Source organism: Pieris napi, chromosome 9 (assembly GCF_905475465.1).
Source record: "Pieris napi chromosome 9, ilPieNapi1.2, whole genome shotgun sequence".
Classification (NCBI taxonomy): Eukaryota; Metazoa; Arthropoda; class Insecta; order Lepidoptera; family Pieridae; genus Pieris; species Pieris napi.
Genome location: NC_062242.1, coordinates 1,189,833 through 1,206,229, shown reverse-complemented (window position 1 = coordinate 1,206,229; position 16,397 = coordinate 1,189,833). Strand labels below are relative to the sequence as shown.

The following is a 16,397-nucleotide window of genomic DNA, read 5'->3' as shown; positions in this document are numbered from 1 at the left end:
GACCCTTTAATCGTAATTAAGGCTACGTTTCTCCTTTGAAAGAGAGACAGTCTACAGACGACATACAATACAACTTTATTCATTTCTGTAAGTTTTGTTGTCTACACAATCAAAAGAATACGGACTAACCAAAAAATTTGTCCAAATTTCAAATATGCAATTACAAGAACATAGCGTTAACAATATTCCTATAATAAAATCATTTACTTTCACATTAAGACAACAATTTACGACCGGAAATTGACAAATCGTGTAGCAAGGAGGTTTATACCCTTAGTAATTAGATATAGCATACATAGCAGCATAGATCAAACTGGCCAATATATATTATCTTAGCGTAGTCAGAGTCATTACATTATCACGTAAATTATTAATTGTAGTTTAACAATTATATTTCTAAAACGGTACGCGTCAGCTACACTTTTAGTGCCTAGCTACCTGTGGCGAACTTATTTACTTCGTAATCCTATTATTATTATTAATAATAATGAATCCATACAAGTCATTTGTTAACTTTTCTTAATATGAGTATTAGTTGCGTTAAGTTGCAAAAAATTAAGTTAGTTTTTTGTGTTGTCTAGTATTGTAATGCCCCTTTTTGGGTAAAAACCTCCTCCATATTTTTACATTTCTCTTTTCTTTCTCAGATTTTTCGTTGTTGATGTGAAGATCGTGAAACAATGTGAAATATGTAACTGGTTATTACTAAATACGCAGTACTATTGCAATATCCAAGCAGGCATCTGATGATGCTCCTTTCTCGTAATCACACTTCAAGGGAACTCGGAATAATATCCATATTATATTTTATAAGAAAGTCAACGGTGGCAAACAGCTTTCCAATTATCGACATTTTAATAAGATACCAGTTTTGGTCTGGACCCGTTTTTGTCCACAATTTAATTGATGTAGAATTGTAACGGATGTAATGTCGAAGCCTGTTAAACATAAATATTTATGCCTCATTCTTAGTCCTTCGTTTCAAAATCTTTTCGTAACTGGAGTTTTTTCATACATTTTTCAACGTGATAAAATGCGACCTAATATTTTTGAAAGTAAGGTAGATTGCCTATATACTTATACTAGCAGACCGGCCAAGCGTTGCTGTGGCTAAGGTTTTTGTTATATTACATAGTAGTAAACTATTCAAGGGAAACGGTAGGAGAACTTATGTCAAAGGTAGATAGATAGCTTATGTGAAACGTTGGTACTATTAACACAGCGCCATCTGTTAGAATTGTATAAATAATAAACAAATATTTGCAAAAAAATAATATTGCGGGTATCAATTGAGATGTAAGCTATTCTATCTTTTAAGTTAGTTCATACTGCACACAGTATCCAAATTTGATTGATATCGGTTCGGTAGTTGAGGAGTTCATAGCGGACAAACAACGTGACATGTAATTTATATATATTAAGATAGTAATATACATAGTAATAGTAATGTATATATATAGTAGTAGAGTATTTCCACTATTTACGAACCTGTGACTTAGGGTCCTTAAAGAAAAGACCGTAGCAATTAAAAGGCAAAGCACTTGCGAGCTTTCTGGCAATGTGAGTGTATAATGGCGGCTATATCACTTATCATCAGATGAAGCTTCTGCCCGTTTGGCCCCAATTTTATAAAAAAATCATATCATACATACACTGAAATTACCAGAAGGCTCGCAAGTGCTTGCCGGCCTTTTAATAATTAATACGATCTTTTCTTGAATGACCCTAAGACGAATTGGTTCGAAAGTACTTCAGTGGGTAGCTGGTTCCACATAGTGGTGGTGCGCGGCAAAAACTGCCTTAAGAATCGTTCAGTAGTGGAACGACGGACGTCGAGGTGATACAGATGGAATTTCGTATTCTGCTTCGATGTCCCATGATGAAACACAAATGCTTGTTTAAAAAAATAAAATAAGATAGAGACTGCAAACGAAAGAACGTCGCATGTTTCATCATAAGATTTTGCATATGTGTAATGGGGGTCAAAAGGGTTTCCTATCTCGTGAAATTATACTTCTTTATTTAAACTTCTATCTTTTAATATACCTCATGAACTTTTACTCTGCTCCGAAGTATAACCAATCGTATCGACTTGGTTACATTGTTAACAAGTTTGCAGGTGGTATCCCCCTGTTTCAAACTTTGTTCGACTTGTTTTGAAACGGTTTATTGCTTTTCTTTCATCTCCGGAGACGGGTGCTGAAATGTTGTCAGGAAAATAATTGAATTTTGTTTTTCCTATGTAACAATTTTTCTGTGCAATACTAGATGTTTGTCGTCATAGTATTTGTGGTAATAGAAACTAAGACTATCTTGCACATTTATTCATGCATTTTATTAGGATGTCAACTGTCAAGTTTTCAAAAATTACGATTGTCAAAAATGACAATTTTTCGTGACTTAGAATAGAAAGTATTGCCTATAATAAAAGCTGAGTTTTCCGTTTTTCTATTATTTCTATAATTAAGACAATTTATACGAAATTAGATTGGACAGAAAGGGATTTATTTTGCCACACATAATATCCCGAGTGAGATTCAAAATACAAATAAAAATATATTATGACAATTTACCTTCTATTTTACTATAATAGAACAACAAATTAAACGTAAAATCTTTTGCTGTAATGAATAGGAAGTAACACGGTCGCATCAAACTCATCAGAACTCTGGCAGAGTTTTGAAATTCGAATTTATCTTCAACTTCTATGTAATTACTGTTAAAAAGTTAAGACGTTAAACAAATTTATACTCCGAATTAACGAGTAGCGAAGTTGGGAACGTCCGAGACGTCAAAGTTTCCACCCCACCCCCTCGGTAACCCGAGTAACTTTGTCTTTGTTCCGAGTTGTGCTGAACTTGGTCCTTAGACATGTTTATCAACACTCTTTTACGTCAAAACTTATGAAACCAATTCACACCTATATAAAGTTACTTTTAAAACAGTTTGTGTTAAATAGTTATTTACACGAGTCCCGCCCCGTGTAAACCCTACTAGAGTTGTATAATTAAATAATGTTAAAACAATTGCTAGAATCTCATAATTAAAGCGGTTGATTTAGCCCCAAAACTACTGAATTAATTTGAAAAATTCTTTAATCATTAGAACCTATTATTTCTCATCAATATAGGAATATAAATAAAAAAGTAAACGTATTATTAGGCTAATGGGCTATATAGGGGTTTTATTTGGTAATTTTTGCTGCGACACGCTGTTAAAACTATTGACAATAGAGCAAAGTAATGTACTACAGTTGTATGTAGAAGATAAAGTTTCCAAATATAGATAACATAATTAATAATTAAACCGTGCCATACCGGGACTGGAGGCTGAATAATATGAAAATTTTAAAGGTTCAAATGTACGTACATGTTCGTAACCCTACTAAAAAATATATAGTTTTCTTAAATGAATATATGATGCGATATGCTTGTAAAAAAGTCTTGCTTTTCCCTGGTCAGTTAGCATCGTTTGAGAATAAAAGCTTAGAACAAAGGCGAAAACAGTTAACGGCGAACACACAATGCTTGAGAATGCACTGAATTCTAAATCATGTAGACGAGGTAAAAGGCACGAATAAAATGGGTCAGCGTACTACGCTCATTGTATAGAATTTATAAAGCTTTTTGCTATGAAGTACCAGTTTGAAATTCATTCCATTATCTAGATAATATGTATATTCAATCACAAGTTCGTGACTGTGTGACCTTAGCCTTGTCGAGCTTGGACGATCGCGTTTGTTTATATTACAGCTCGTTTGTTTTGGCCCGTCAAGATATCGTATTTAGACCATCAGATTTGACAACAATTATGACATCATGATAATTTATATGACATTTGCATGCCTATTATGGCTGAATGCACCACTTTCTTTGCAAATAAACGATTATTAATGATTTATTTTTATAGAGTACTAAGCGTTCGTAAGCTGGTTCGAATTTCCACACTCGTTCTGATATGAAAGTATTTTCAAATTACATATGTTATTACGAACAAAAACAATTAACGGCGACGGAATTCCGTGATCTATCATATTGTACACAGATCTTTAATCAGTTTATGAGGTGTTAGATATTCTTTGTTGATATAAATAGAATATTGAAGGGCGAAATAACATGTAACATACACCTAGTTGTGGGCGTGAGAAAGTTTTAGCCTAAGCATTATTGATTTTAAAAGGGATTTTTGTATATGTAAACACGAAGTTTCAGGTAGAGTTAGGGAAGGATTTTGGGCTATGCCAATGAAAGGCTCGATACCATGAAAATTTTATGTAATATATAAAATTCTCGTGTCGCGGTGTTTGTAGTAAAACTCCTCCGAAACGGCTCGACCGATTCTCATGAAATTTTGTGTGCTTATTAGGTATGTCTGAGAATCGGACAACATCTATTTTTCATCCCCCCGAATGTTAAGGGTAGTCCACCCCTAAATTATTATTTTTTTTATGATACAACATAAAAATCCCCTAATTTTCACCCCTATACAATCAACCCCTATTTTTTATTATAAATGATATACATGGCAAAACGACGTTTGCCGGATCAGCTAGTATATGTATAAAAGTATATGCCGTGTTGTCTAATAAATGAAACCTTTCATCGCTTTGATACACAATACATATATATTCGAAACGACATTTATTACTGAACTGAAATGGATGCGCATTTCTTTGGCATACAAAGCCGCAATATAAACATTTTTTCTAATCTTAGCTGTATTGTTTTCCAGGAGCTGACAGTGACCGACGATACTGTTCTCGAAGAGCACAGCGAAGACCCATCTTTAGTTCAAATGAGGCTTCTTGGCGATGGAGGTGAGTTCCAATTTTAAATATAAACGCTGGTTTAAGTTTTATAACTAAACTTTCACATAATAAGAAAACTTTTCGAAACTACGCAACCCGAAGGCACGAACGATAGTTCAAGACGTCAATACCAGTGTGTGACATTCTTAAAGCCTATGATCGACGGGCGAGTAAGACCGTGGTTTTAAATACCGACGAACCTGACTCGCGGCTCGTTGGTGCTGATCGATTAGCAAGCAAAACAGTCGCAAACATGTCTTGTTCTCTTTCCGACACGCGGTTTTGCATGGCGAGCCGAGTAAAAAATATAGCACGACGACGAGCCGCGAGCCAGGCTCGGCGGTATTTAAAACCGTGGTTTTGCAATGATACACCGGCGAGCTTTACCGACGAGCCATAAAACCGCGGTCTTACTCGTCCGTCGATCAGGCCCTTAACGCCTGCCATACAATTTCTATCACACAATGTTACTACACGAATAACACTATATAGTAATTATGCTCATTACAGTGCAAAGAGAATCCAAAGTAATCAGGTTCTGTTTGATGAACTTAGAGGAAAGAAAGTCAGGAAGTTAAGAAAGAAAAGTTTTTACAGATATTTCTCATCATAAACAAAAAAAACAAATTTGGTTGGGATATAAAGTTTAAATGACTAGTACAAAAATATGTCTGATAGGTATATCTCAAAAACTAAAGTACACATGTCAGAAGTGAAACTTCTTTGGCAAACTAATTTTCATATTAATACAAATCTAAAACTTTAGATTTTGAAATCAATTTCTTATTCTAATATAAGCAGTGTTAGCCTAGTGGCTTCAGCGTGCGACTCTCATCCCTAAGGTCGTAGGTTCGATCCCCGGCTACCAATGTACTTTCTTTCTATGTGCGCATTTAACATTCGCTCGAACGGTGAAGGAAAACATCATGTGCAAACCGACATGTCTTAGACCCAAAAAGACGACGGCGTGTGTCAGGCACAGGAGGCTGATCACCTTCTTGCCTATTAGATTAAAAAGTGATCATGAAACATATTCAGAAATCAGAGGCCCTGACCTAAAGAGGTTGTAGCGCCACTGATTTTTGTTTCTTATTTTAATAAAAACATTAGTAAACAATATGACACATAACCTTACAATGCAATAAAAATAGTTTAACTACTTCGCATATAACATACATAGTGGAGCGTAATATTATCTAGCATTATTGTACACAGAACTCACGTGTCAGCGATAAAGTTACTCGTGTATTTTATATATATAGCTTATATGTCAAGTTATGTAAACTGTAATATAGCTGCGCATCTGCCTATGTTATATACACCAGAGGTTTTTATAGTATATATAATGTTATATTGATAGAGATAGCCTTATGTTATTGTCCTGACGGCGTAACATATTCGTATTCTGGTACATATAAAAGGAAGTCCACGTTTATTTACTTATTTATTTATTTGTCTATTGGGACAGTGTTACTCCTGAGAAAGGCAAATGTGTATAATTATGATTTTGTGTTTATTAACTAAGATATAACAATTATTTTTAAAAAGGTCGCAAAAACAAGTAAAATATTCACGCGGGCGAAAGGTAGCGAAAATAATTTGATTTTCGAATTTCATAGAAGCAAAGATAAAGCTCTTTTGCTCTTTGCTTTTACAATTACATAAACATGCTTGACTATTATTGGATACGCCTCTGATACCAACACTACATATTATCATGATGCATCAATTTCTAAACAGCTTTGCGCTTAAATACAAATGTATTGCTAAAATTTTACCATATTTATAAAGCATCCTATGACTTGTAACAAAAGGCGTGAAATTAATATCACGCCAATTATAATTAAACTCAAATCCATTTACAAATTAGTATCTTTCATATCTTGACACAAAGTATATATTTAAACTGTATTTGATCATATGAATAATCAATTTCGGATTCACACACAGTAATCTCAGCATCGTATTGATTTACACCATATGGTTCTCTGTTTGTATGAGTATAAGTACTAAAATAGCTTGCTCATGAAATCTTCGTGTTATTGTAACCTGTATCAGGTAGCCTAAGTGCATAATTGGATGCAAGAAGCCGTAGAAAATAAAGCATTGTTTGCAAGTTCGCATGTATCATGTTCTTAATATAAACTAGACTACGTCTGTATTGAACATTGTTCTTTGGGTATATATTTGCCTTTCGCCCTATTCCTACTAACACAATGTTTACTTCGCTACTTTCATGTTTTTTCATGTAACAAATGGTAACCATAGTAACACATACAATCTTTTGTCCCTCTGATCAAGATCTTTGGGGTGAGAATGTAAAACTACTGACGAATTTTGTATGTATTGGATCATAGATGCTGTTGAAGTGACCATTAAACGTAACGCTGTCGTTTCGTATTTCGTTTCACATTCTCAACTTAGCACGAAAAAGAGCTAAAATCAAATAGCTATCGTAAAATATAATAACGATAGTGTGTATGAATAAAGAAACTGTGAGCTTATTTAGGAAGCTCAATCATGTCTAGAAACTATACAAATTCTGTCAAAATGAGCTGTCAAAAACTGACATTATTGACGTATAGGAAAGCTTGATGCTTAAAAAAGAAGTAATGATTAAATTTTATTCAGATTTTAAACATAATCTGGTTATTCTATACAAATATTTCGTCAATAATTATATCAAAGAAATATTTATATCAGCCATTTTCCGGCCCCCACCAGCCCCGGTTCAAACAAACTCTTTTAATTAAACTTTTTAACGGATATAAACATTTTAATTACATCGTTATTTAGAATGGCTTACATCAATCGTGGACTGCGTGATCTTTTAAAGAAGTTTTTTCCATACTACGTAAAGACAAAATGATTGTCAAAATCACTTAAAAGAGAAAAGTACATAGATGAATTTCATAAAAAATAAAATAAATATATCAGTGGCGCTACAACCTCTTTAGGCCTGGGCCTCAAATTTCTGAATCTGTTTCATGATAATTTTTCAATCTAATAGGCAAGTAGGTGATCAGCCTGACATTTCGGTTTCCTCACGATGTTTTCCTTCACCGTTCGAGCGAATGTTAAATGCGCACATAGAAAGAAAGGCCCTTGGTGCAAAGGCTGGGATCGAACCTGCTCTAGATGTATTTCATACCTTCTCTATGAATTCCTGGGCTCGGTATACTATGTTAAGCTTATCTCATATAAGACAATCGATTTAAATGTTCACAACTATTTTTTGTTACAGTAATTGAGTCCATTATGCGCGGAGAAGTCGTGGGAGTCATGCCGAGAAGATCTCGCTCCAATCTCCAAGTAAGTTTGCAACAATATTATGTTTGAAGAGCGCCAATTGGACATAGCACGCTCATAGTATTTGATATTTATTTCTTCTGAAATTGAATTAGTATATAGATTTAGAGTATATAGATTTTTGAAGTTATACACCTTTTGGCGCGTTAAGGAAAAATGATGAGAGTAAATTTTTACGAAACTTTATTTAACTAGATAATGCGTTATAATAAAACTTTAAATGTATTAAATACCTTTTTTCTATTGTTAGTGTATTTCTACAAGCGTAGAATAAGGCGAAAGATTTTAGTCTTGTTACGCCAAAGAAGTATAAATTCTAACGCGTGTACATAAGGACACACACTTTTTTTTTTAATTTTTTCTTTGGACATAGGTCAAGGAATGGTCTAACAAAGAAAAACGAATCAAGTATAAATGAATCTTTTTTAAAAATATGTGGTATGATTCCATGTTCCCTGGACGTCTTTCAGACCGTTATAAAAACTGAAGTTAGAAGATAAGTCTAAAATAAATAATAAACCTTCAGCAATGTTTTCTTTTCTCTGTTGATTTCAAAAGCCGTGAACTAGACGTTTTGATTGCTTTTTGTTCAAACAAGCCACAATAAGTTGACAATTTATTGACAATTATTCATAACTAGCAAACTCGGCGAACTCCGTTTCGCCACCAGATGGCTTCGTTTTATGTAAAATTTCGTTTGGTGAATTTTCTTTGCTATAAACCTCACGGAGCCCGAGACCTTTCCAACGAATGCAAAACCGTGGAAATCGGTTCGTGCGTTCTGGAGTTATAGCGTCAGGAAGGAAAACCCGACTTATTTTTATATAGTAGATGAGAGCCTAATAAAATAATGATATTAATCTACTGACACGAAGGTATAATAGTGATAATCCAACAGAATATTTCAAACATAAACGCAACATCCAAAGAAAATATATATTCTAGTCTAGCAATAAGTTTGAATCTCAAACTAATTCTAATTTAATTAAATACGAGTGCTTGAATGATAAATGAGCACATTAACATCGCTGTATTCCTGAACTAAGTAAGGTAGGTCTATCGACCCATCAGGCGCCGGGTGACGCGTTCTACTATTTTTAACTAAAGCTAAAGACGGTATGACTCAGAGGACTCCTTGCAATGTTCATCCTTTTGTGCTGGTGCTAAATCTATACTAAGATTTCAGTCGAACCAAGGAGCCCGGAAATATTTGAAATGAAGATATGTGTTTAACAGTCCACTTATGTTCACAGTTGTCTATAGAAATAATGTCGCGTAATCGTTAGAAATTTTAATCTATTGTACAAAACGTATATTATTAGTGTGATTTATATATTTACTTATTTTGTAATCTTATATAAAAGATATAAAAAGATTCAAGATATAGCCAAAAATTAAATACATTATATATACAAAAAGATTTAAGATAGAAAAAAATATTGTAGATATGTTTGAGTTTAATTCTTGAGTGTGAAAACTTTGACATACGAAATATCGTTGCCCACGACGTTTATATATCTTTTTTTTATTGTTGTGTATCACCTATCCACATTAAAATACTATGATTAATGCGACCGAAATAGATATTGTGTAATCATTTGTATATATGTATGAAAATGCGACATTTTAATTTTGAAAATGAATCAAGAAAGTTGAATACGAATCGTTTAGGAATTATCTAATCTCCTAGCCTCTACAATTCTTGCCTTAGAGCGTACCAATGCTTAAAAGGCCGGCAACGCACTGTCGAGCCTTCTGCCAATGTTAGTATACATGGGCGGTATCACTTAACATCAGGTAAGCCTCCCGCCAGTTTGCCACCTATTAAAAAATAATAGGAGTTTTAAATTTAATAAAACTATATAATAATTAGGTGGACTATTTAGCTCCATATGGTGCAGTAAACGAGAGAGTTTCTGCATCACTAAACTCATTAGAATAGTGAACAAGAACTTTGAACATTGTTCAAAACTAATGTTAATCGCTGGTTGTTTGAGTTGTTTGGAAATGCTTGACTTCTGGGAAAATCTAATTTAGTACACTTCCAACACTAGATAATTAGCTTTTAGTCATAAACCTGTCTAGTTTATTTTAGTCTGACGTCTGCTTTTGACTCCTATGATTCATATTAAAATAAATGTTAAGATATTTAAACAAGCTTTGACATTATTTACAAGTAATTTCGAGTGTTTTACAGCCTTTCGCTAAGTCTGCTATAAAGCTGTCGAAATGTGTTAAGTAAACATAGTAATAAAAATAATATCAGTGGCGCTACGCTTTTGAGCGTTTCTTAAGGCAATTTCTGCCGCGCACTATGTGGAACCAGCTACTGAAGTATTTTCAAACCAATTCGAATTAGGGTCCTTCAAGAAAAGAGTGTACCAATTCTTAAAGGCTGTCTATCAGGTGAGCCTCCTGGCCGTTTGCCTCTTGTAACATAAAAAAACCTTTTTTTTAGGTCTGGGATCTGTATCATTTCTCAATCAAGTGATCAGACTCCTGTGACACACGCCGTCGACTTTTTCGTAGACTTTTGCGTCTAAGGCAAGCTGGTTTCCTCACGATGTTTTCCCTCACCGTTTGAGCGAATATTAAATGCGAAAGAAACAAAGTCCATTGGTGCACTGCCGGGGATCGAACTTACGATCTCAGGGATAAGAGTAAAATTATGGCATACTGAAGCCAAGGCCAACATTTCTCATATATAGTAATAAATTGGGTTTCAAAAAGTTATGTTGATTAATTTATAACAAATTGTCTAAACTATAAGCCAAACAATTTTTATTTTAAATTTCAAATGTAATAAAATTTTCCTTAAATGAGCAATTTCCACACACTTTGTGAACTTAACAATTTTAATCCGACCGAAAATTTAAGTCGACATAAATCCAGCGAATAATACGATTACGTCCAGCGTTGCGTTCCAATGTCCCCCTTCTCAGCAATTTGTCTGGTTCAGCGACCCTTTTCGGAGGCATAAGCCCCCGTAAATCTATGAACAATTCATCTTAAGGATGCCTATGCGTGCTCGGGAATAAGTAAACATTGTTAGATGTACCATACTTTTTATTTCCGATCAAAGAACCTCAATTAGCTGACTGAACTTATAATTATATAACATTAATGGTCCTTTAAAAATCATCGGAAATAGATTTAACCTATTAGAACCTGTCTAGAACTTTTAACATCGTCGTTTCAGCTTGTCTGTCTACTGCTGGGCATAGTCCTCTCCCTAAATTTCCAGTACGACCGGTTCCCCGTGGTTTGCATCCAACTTCCCTCCACCCACACCAGAATTTGCAGTGGGGGCTGTCCAACGCACGAGCATTTTTGCTCTATCGGCCATCCGTTCTTCGGGCAATGTCAATTAACAAAATGATATTTTTACCTGCATCTTAAATGTATTACAAGCCATATATTACGTGCCACTGACATACGTTATATTGTATGGTATAAAAACGCCTGTGCTTTATCAAGCGTAAATGTAAAATCTTTTGGAGGGTATATGACTAATACGCTTTATCATCATTTGAGTAAATTTTCTTAGCCAGTAAATAACGTCAAGAAGTTGGCACTAACCCACTCGAAACTTCACTTTTTCTATTTTAACTAGATCACTGACGTTTTTGCTTTGAATTGGAAAAACCGTTGAATCATGTTCCACTCAAATTTCAGTTTATCGAGATTTTCTAAAATAAACTTTGGTGGTCTGTCATATATACGTATTAACACAGTTTTTAAACTCTTTAGAATTATATAGTTAGCAAGTAGATATTTCTTAGAGTATTCATAATAATTTATCGGTATAGATTTGTCTACTGAAATCGTTAATAGTGGTAGAATTACATTAAAATTTTCTGTGTAATGAAGTGGGACGCCCTCAAAGAAAAATTTCAAAAATCAATAGTAAATTTTCTACTCCGACTATTAAAAACTTACAACTTTCGAGGATTGTAGGCGGCGAGGCGAGCAAAAAATAACTAACAAAAACTATTATATTAGAACGATAATTATTAATTTACAAAGTTTGTACCAAGATAAATAAAACAAATCGTTTAAATAACTGTGAATGTGATGAATAAATAATCTCGAAAGTTTATATCAAAGAGAGTTGAACTCCGGCTTTAATTTGCAGAAACATTTTCAGAGTCGACTTGGAATCCAGCCAGTAACATCATCTACCTCGTGGCAAATTCTAATAAATTATTATCTAGTCACTAGTGAATTGCTTACTTAGAAGTTATTTGGTAATAAATAATTAAACAATTCAACGAATCGGGACGACACGAAAGTTTATACATACTGTTAAACTACTGAACGTTGCAGATCTCGGACACGTTATCGATATGACTTGTTGCAGCTTATAACGATAGGGGAAAAGGCAAGAGACTGGCTGGTAGAAGAAGAAGTCGTGGTTGCGGAACGTACGGGAGTGTACCGGCATCACATCCGCCGAGGAGCTTGTTATACTATCGCAAGATATCCGGCAATTCAAGTTGTTACCAGCCAACAGTTAGTAATAAAGTGGCACCTGAAGAAGAAGAAGAAATAATACACTCAAGCACGTAGAATTTCAAGTAGGTTTACAAGCAAACGTTGAGAAAGAATAATTTTATGGTCTGTGACTTGAAGAAAATGCAAGCTTATTTCCGGAAGCTCCGTGAGAGTCTCGTGAATAGATTGAAACTTTTCCTATTATCGTTGAACTGGTCCTTATTCTTGTTTTTGTCAATATTTTTCACTTTATTTCTGATATCATTATTAAAGAATATCTTTTTATTAATATCAACAGAGCAGTGTTGGCCTAGTGGCTTCAGCGTGCGACTCTCATCACTGAGGTCGTATGTTCGATCTCTGTGCCAGACCAATAGACTTTTTTTCTATGTGCACATTTAGTATTCGCTCGAATGGTGAAGGAATTGACGTTCAATTCACACCAAAAAGCTCTACAGATGTTATTATAAATACAGAAATGACTTTAGAAACAATTACACATATTAACAATGAAGTAGATTTTAGCTAGAGGGCCATAATGAAGATAAAAGTATTTCGCAAACACTATCCCCAATGATGCTATCTCATATTTATTCATGAGTTAATTAAATCGATTGCATTATTCATTCACCATATTCAAACACGCTTAACCTAGATATCGGTAACGTCAATCTTTCGATTAAAATACCTGTATTCGCAGGCTCGAGTGGAATAATAATCGATTTTTTACTGCCATGTCAATTCTACTTGGACAGCATAACGATGATTGATCACAATTATTTGCATTATCTGTCCGTTATCATAAATTTATAGGGTAAGGACAAATCACGTTTATTAGATTTCATTTTAGTATATATTGATTTCTAATCCTGATTTTGTGTCGCTTAAATTGCATAGGTAGTAGATATTGGTTTGTAATTGCCGGGTTTGGTTTTAGGGTCTGATTTATAGATAGGAGTGACCTTAGATTTCTTAAGAGAGTCCGAAAATTCACCTTTATTAAAAAAAATATTGGTTGTTTGTAAAGTAGGTTTACGATCGAGATGTTTACGTGATAACGTCTTATTGGTGATATAAGTTTTTGGGAAGTAAGGAATTAATGAAGATAACAATTTTTTCAAATTTTAAATTACATCTATCGTTTTATTCACACTTTTGATGATAAATTTCGGGTGTAAAATGACAAGTTTACTTATTCGACTATGATATACATTTTTCTTCATACATTCACGGAATGACTGGCAGCGCTCGAGATGAGACGGGAGATCGGTCCGTCTCTCTCTCGTTATACCTGCGATCGCGCTCGTGAGGTTTTGGTGTGACACAAGTTTCTGAACATGTCACCCGACTAAAACGATTTTAAAGACGTTATCACGTCAACAAATCGAGAGATATTCAGAGATGTAATTGATAGTACATTTTATGGTTATAGTGTTGATACCATCTATTCCAGTACTATATATCTATTGGTGATTTCATGTGTTGTGCACGGATTAAAATTAGATAGTTCAGCTTTAAGACTTGAAGGAAGTGCTAGTATAAAGTTTGAAAATGTGTTGGTATTACATTGGCTAGTTGTGCTCCTATGGTAGAAAAATATGTATTAAAAGTCGCACAAATATCGCTTTTTTTAGTTACCTTTTTGGTATCTATTATGGATGTGTGCCATGTGCCAATTGCACATTGATCTATCAATACGAGGCATGCCTTTTAAGTTTTGTCGTTTGCAGAAAAAAACACAACTAGAACCTTATAGTACTTTTTATTGTTTTTCAAAGTATTCACCACGTAGCTTAATACACTTTTCCATTCGCTTAAACCAGTTATTATAACATTAATTCCACTCTAAAGTGGAGGTGTTGACTTGAAAGCGTCGACTGCTTCTTCTCCGGACTGGAACCTTTGACCACGAAGACTTTTCTTAATTTTTTGAAATGTAAAGAAATCGTTAGGGCTTAGGTCAAGACTGTATGGAGGATGGTCAAGAATTTCTACTTTTTCCTGCTTCAAATACTGAATTGTTTGACGAGCGCTGTGTCAGCTTGCGTTGTCGTGGTGCAGGGTGATGCGCCGCTTTAAGTTAGATTTTCGAAGTTTGGCGATGACTTGTGGTAAACAAACTGTGGTATACCACTCTGCGTTAACTGTTCTACGATCTTCAAGTGCAATAGTCGCAACATGGCCGGTTTTTCTAACGAACGTGGCCACCATCTTCTTTGAAGTGCTTCGAGAGCGAACGAGTTTAGTCGGCTTTGGCTCGTCTTGAAAGACCCAGATTGTAGATTGTTGTATGGAATCAGGATCGTAGGCATAGATCCAAGATTCGGCATCACTGATGATGTCGTAGACGTGATTTGACTCTCTTCGGTTGAACCTTTGCAGAGTTTTCTTACACCATCTGACGCGGGCCGCCTTGTGATCGTCGGAAAGCAGATACGGTATCCAACGGCAAACTAGCTTTCTCACACCAAGCGTTTCATGCAAGATCTTCCGAATGGTTGTCCCTGAGATGCCTAATAGAGCCTCTATCTCTCGATACGTCACATGACAATCTTCGAGAATTAGTTGTCTCACAGCAATGATGTTTTCTTCAGTGAAGGCGGATTTTGGGCGTCCTTCGCTAGATTGGTCACTAACACTAGTATGTCCACGCTGGAATTCTAAATACCAGCGTTCGACAGACCGCAGACATGGGGCTTCATCACTGAACACAGATATTAGCTCTTCAAAACACTGAAGCCGTGTCAGGCCTCTTCTAAAGTTGTAGAAAATTATTGCACGAACATTTTCCTTAGAAAGATTCATTTTCGTACGTAACTTGACAGATTCAAATCGACGCTGTGACTAAACAATAGCATTAATCCTAATACTTTTAACTGTGTTGAGATTCAAAATGTAAACACATTCGAATATAGTACAGGTCCAAATTCAAAGTTGCCGGGAAATATGGAAACGACAGAACTTAAAAGGCATGCCTCGTATCAATTTATTCAATTACCATCAAAAATTCGTCATATTAGCGTGTTTAATTAATAAAAGAGCCTAAAACTAAAATTAGGACGACTATCTGCGATGTGCATCGCGTTCGTATATATATTAAGTTTCTCATGTAAAAAATTATCATTTTTGAAGAGAAATAAAATTATTTAAACGTTATCGGTTGAAATTACTTTTTGTTTACACTTAACGCAAGGCCTTGATTGACCAAGTACAAATTCCGAGAAAGTACAAAACTAAACTAAGAACTTTATGTGTTCCATTTATATTATATAGAGGAAAGCATTGACCTACACAGCTAATGATAACAAATCTGTCAAAATTGAATGTACATCAGTGTAAGTGGGGTGAGTAATCGGCAAAGTTTGCGTTGTCGGCCGACTTTCCACCTCTGTCAGAGTTAGTTACGAGTTTTCGTGCAGCGGATGGGATATCGATCGCGACTGGATGCCGGGTCTCGTCTGGCTCAGCTCCCCCCTTCCCATTCTCCAGGGGGAGATCAAAAGGGTCTGTTTAATGTGCCACTCACTGCTTACTTTGTTCTTGTTTTATTTGAAGGTTAATATTATTCATATTGACCTGAAGCACTCTTTTACCTTTGAATTTGATCGCTCTATTTTTTGCCCCTTTTGATAGATGTACAATGAAAGAGTATAGGATTTAACGACTTAAAAAATGATTAAAGCTATTGAGTTAATAATATACAAATAAGTCTTTCTATATAGGTATTACAGGAATATTTACTTCAAACAGTTTAGAAATGAATAATAAAGCTATATCACGAAAGCAT

General features: G+C 34.7%; 1 protein-coding gene across 3 annotated transcripts in view; it reads left to right on the top strand.

The window, feature by feature from the left end:
• LOC125052488 (lysine-specific demethylase 3A) overlaps positions 1-16,397 on the top strand; it is a 153,188-nt gene that overhangs the window by 51,823 nt on the left and 84,968 nt on the right. For 2 of the 3 annotated variants that reach the window (XM_047653369.1, XM_047653368.1), the window contains exons 5-6: positions 4,732-4,816; positions 8,052-8,119. In XM_047653369.1, the coding sequence (XP_047509325.1) occupies positions 4,732-4,816; positions 8,052-8,119 (153 nt within the window). Of the gene's footprint in view, positions 1-4,731; positions 4,817-8,051; positions 8,120-16,397 lie in introns of those variants that run through there. The other variant, XM_047653372.1, reaches the window with a different exon arrangement.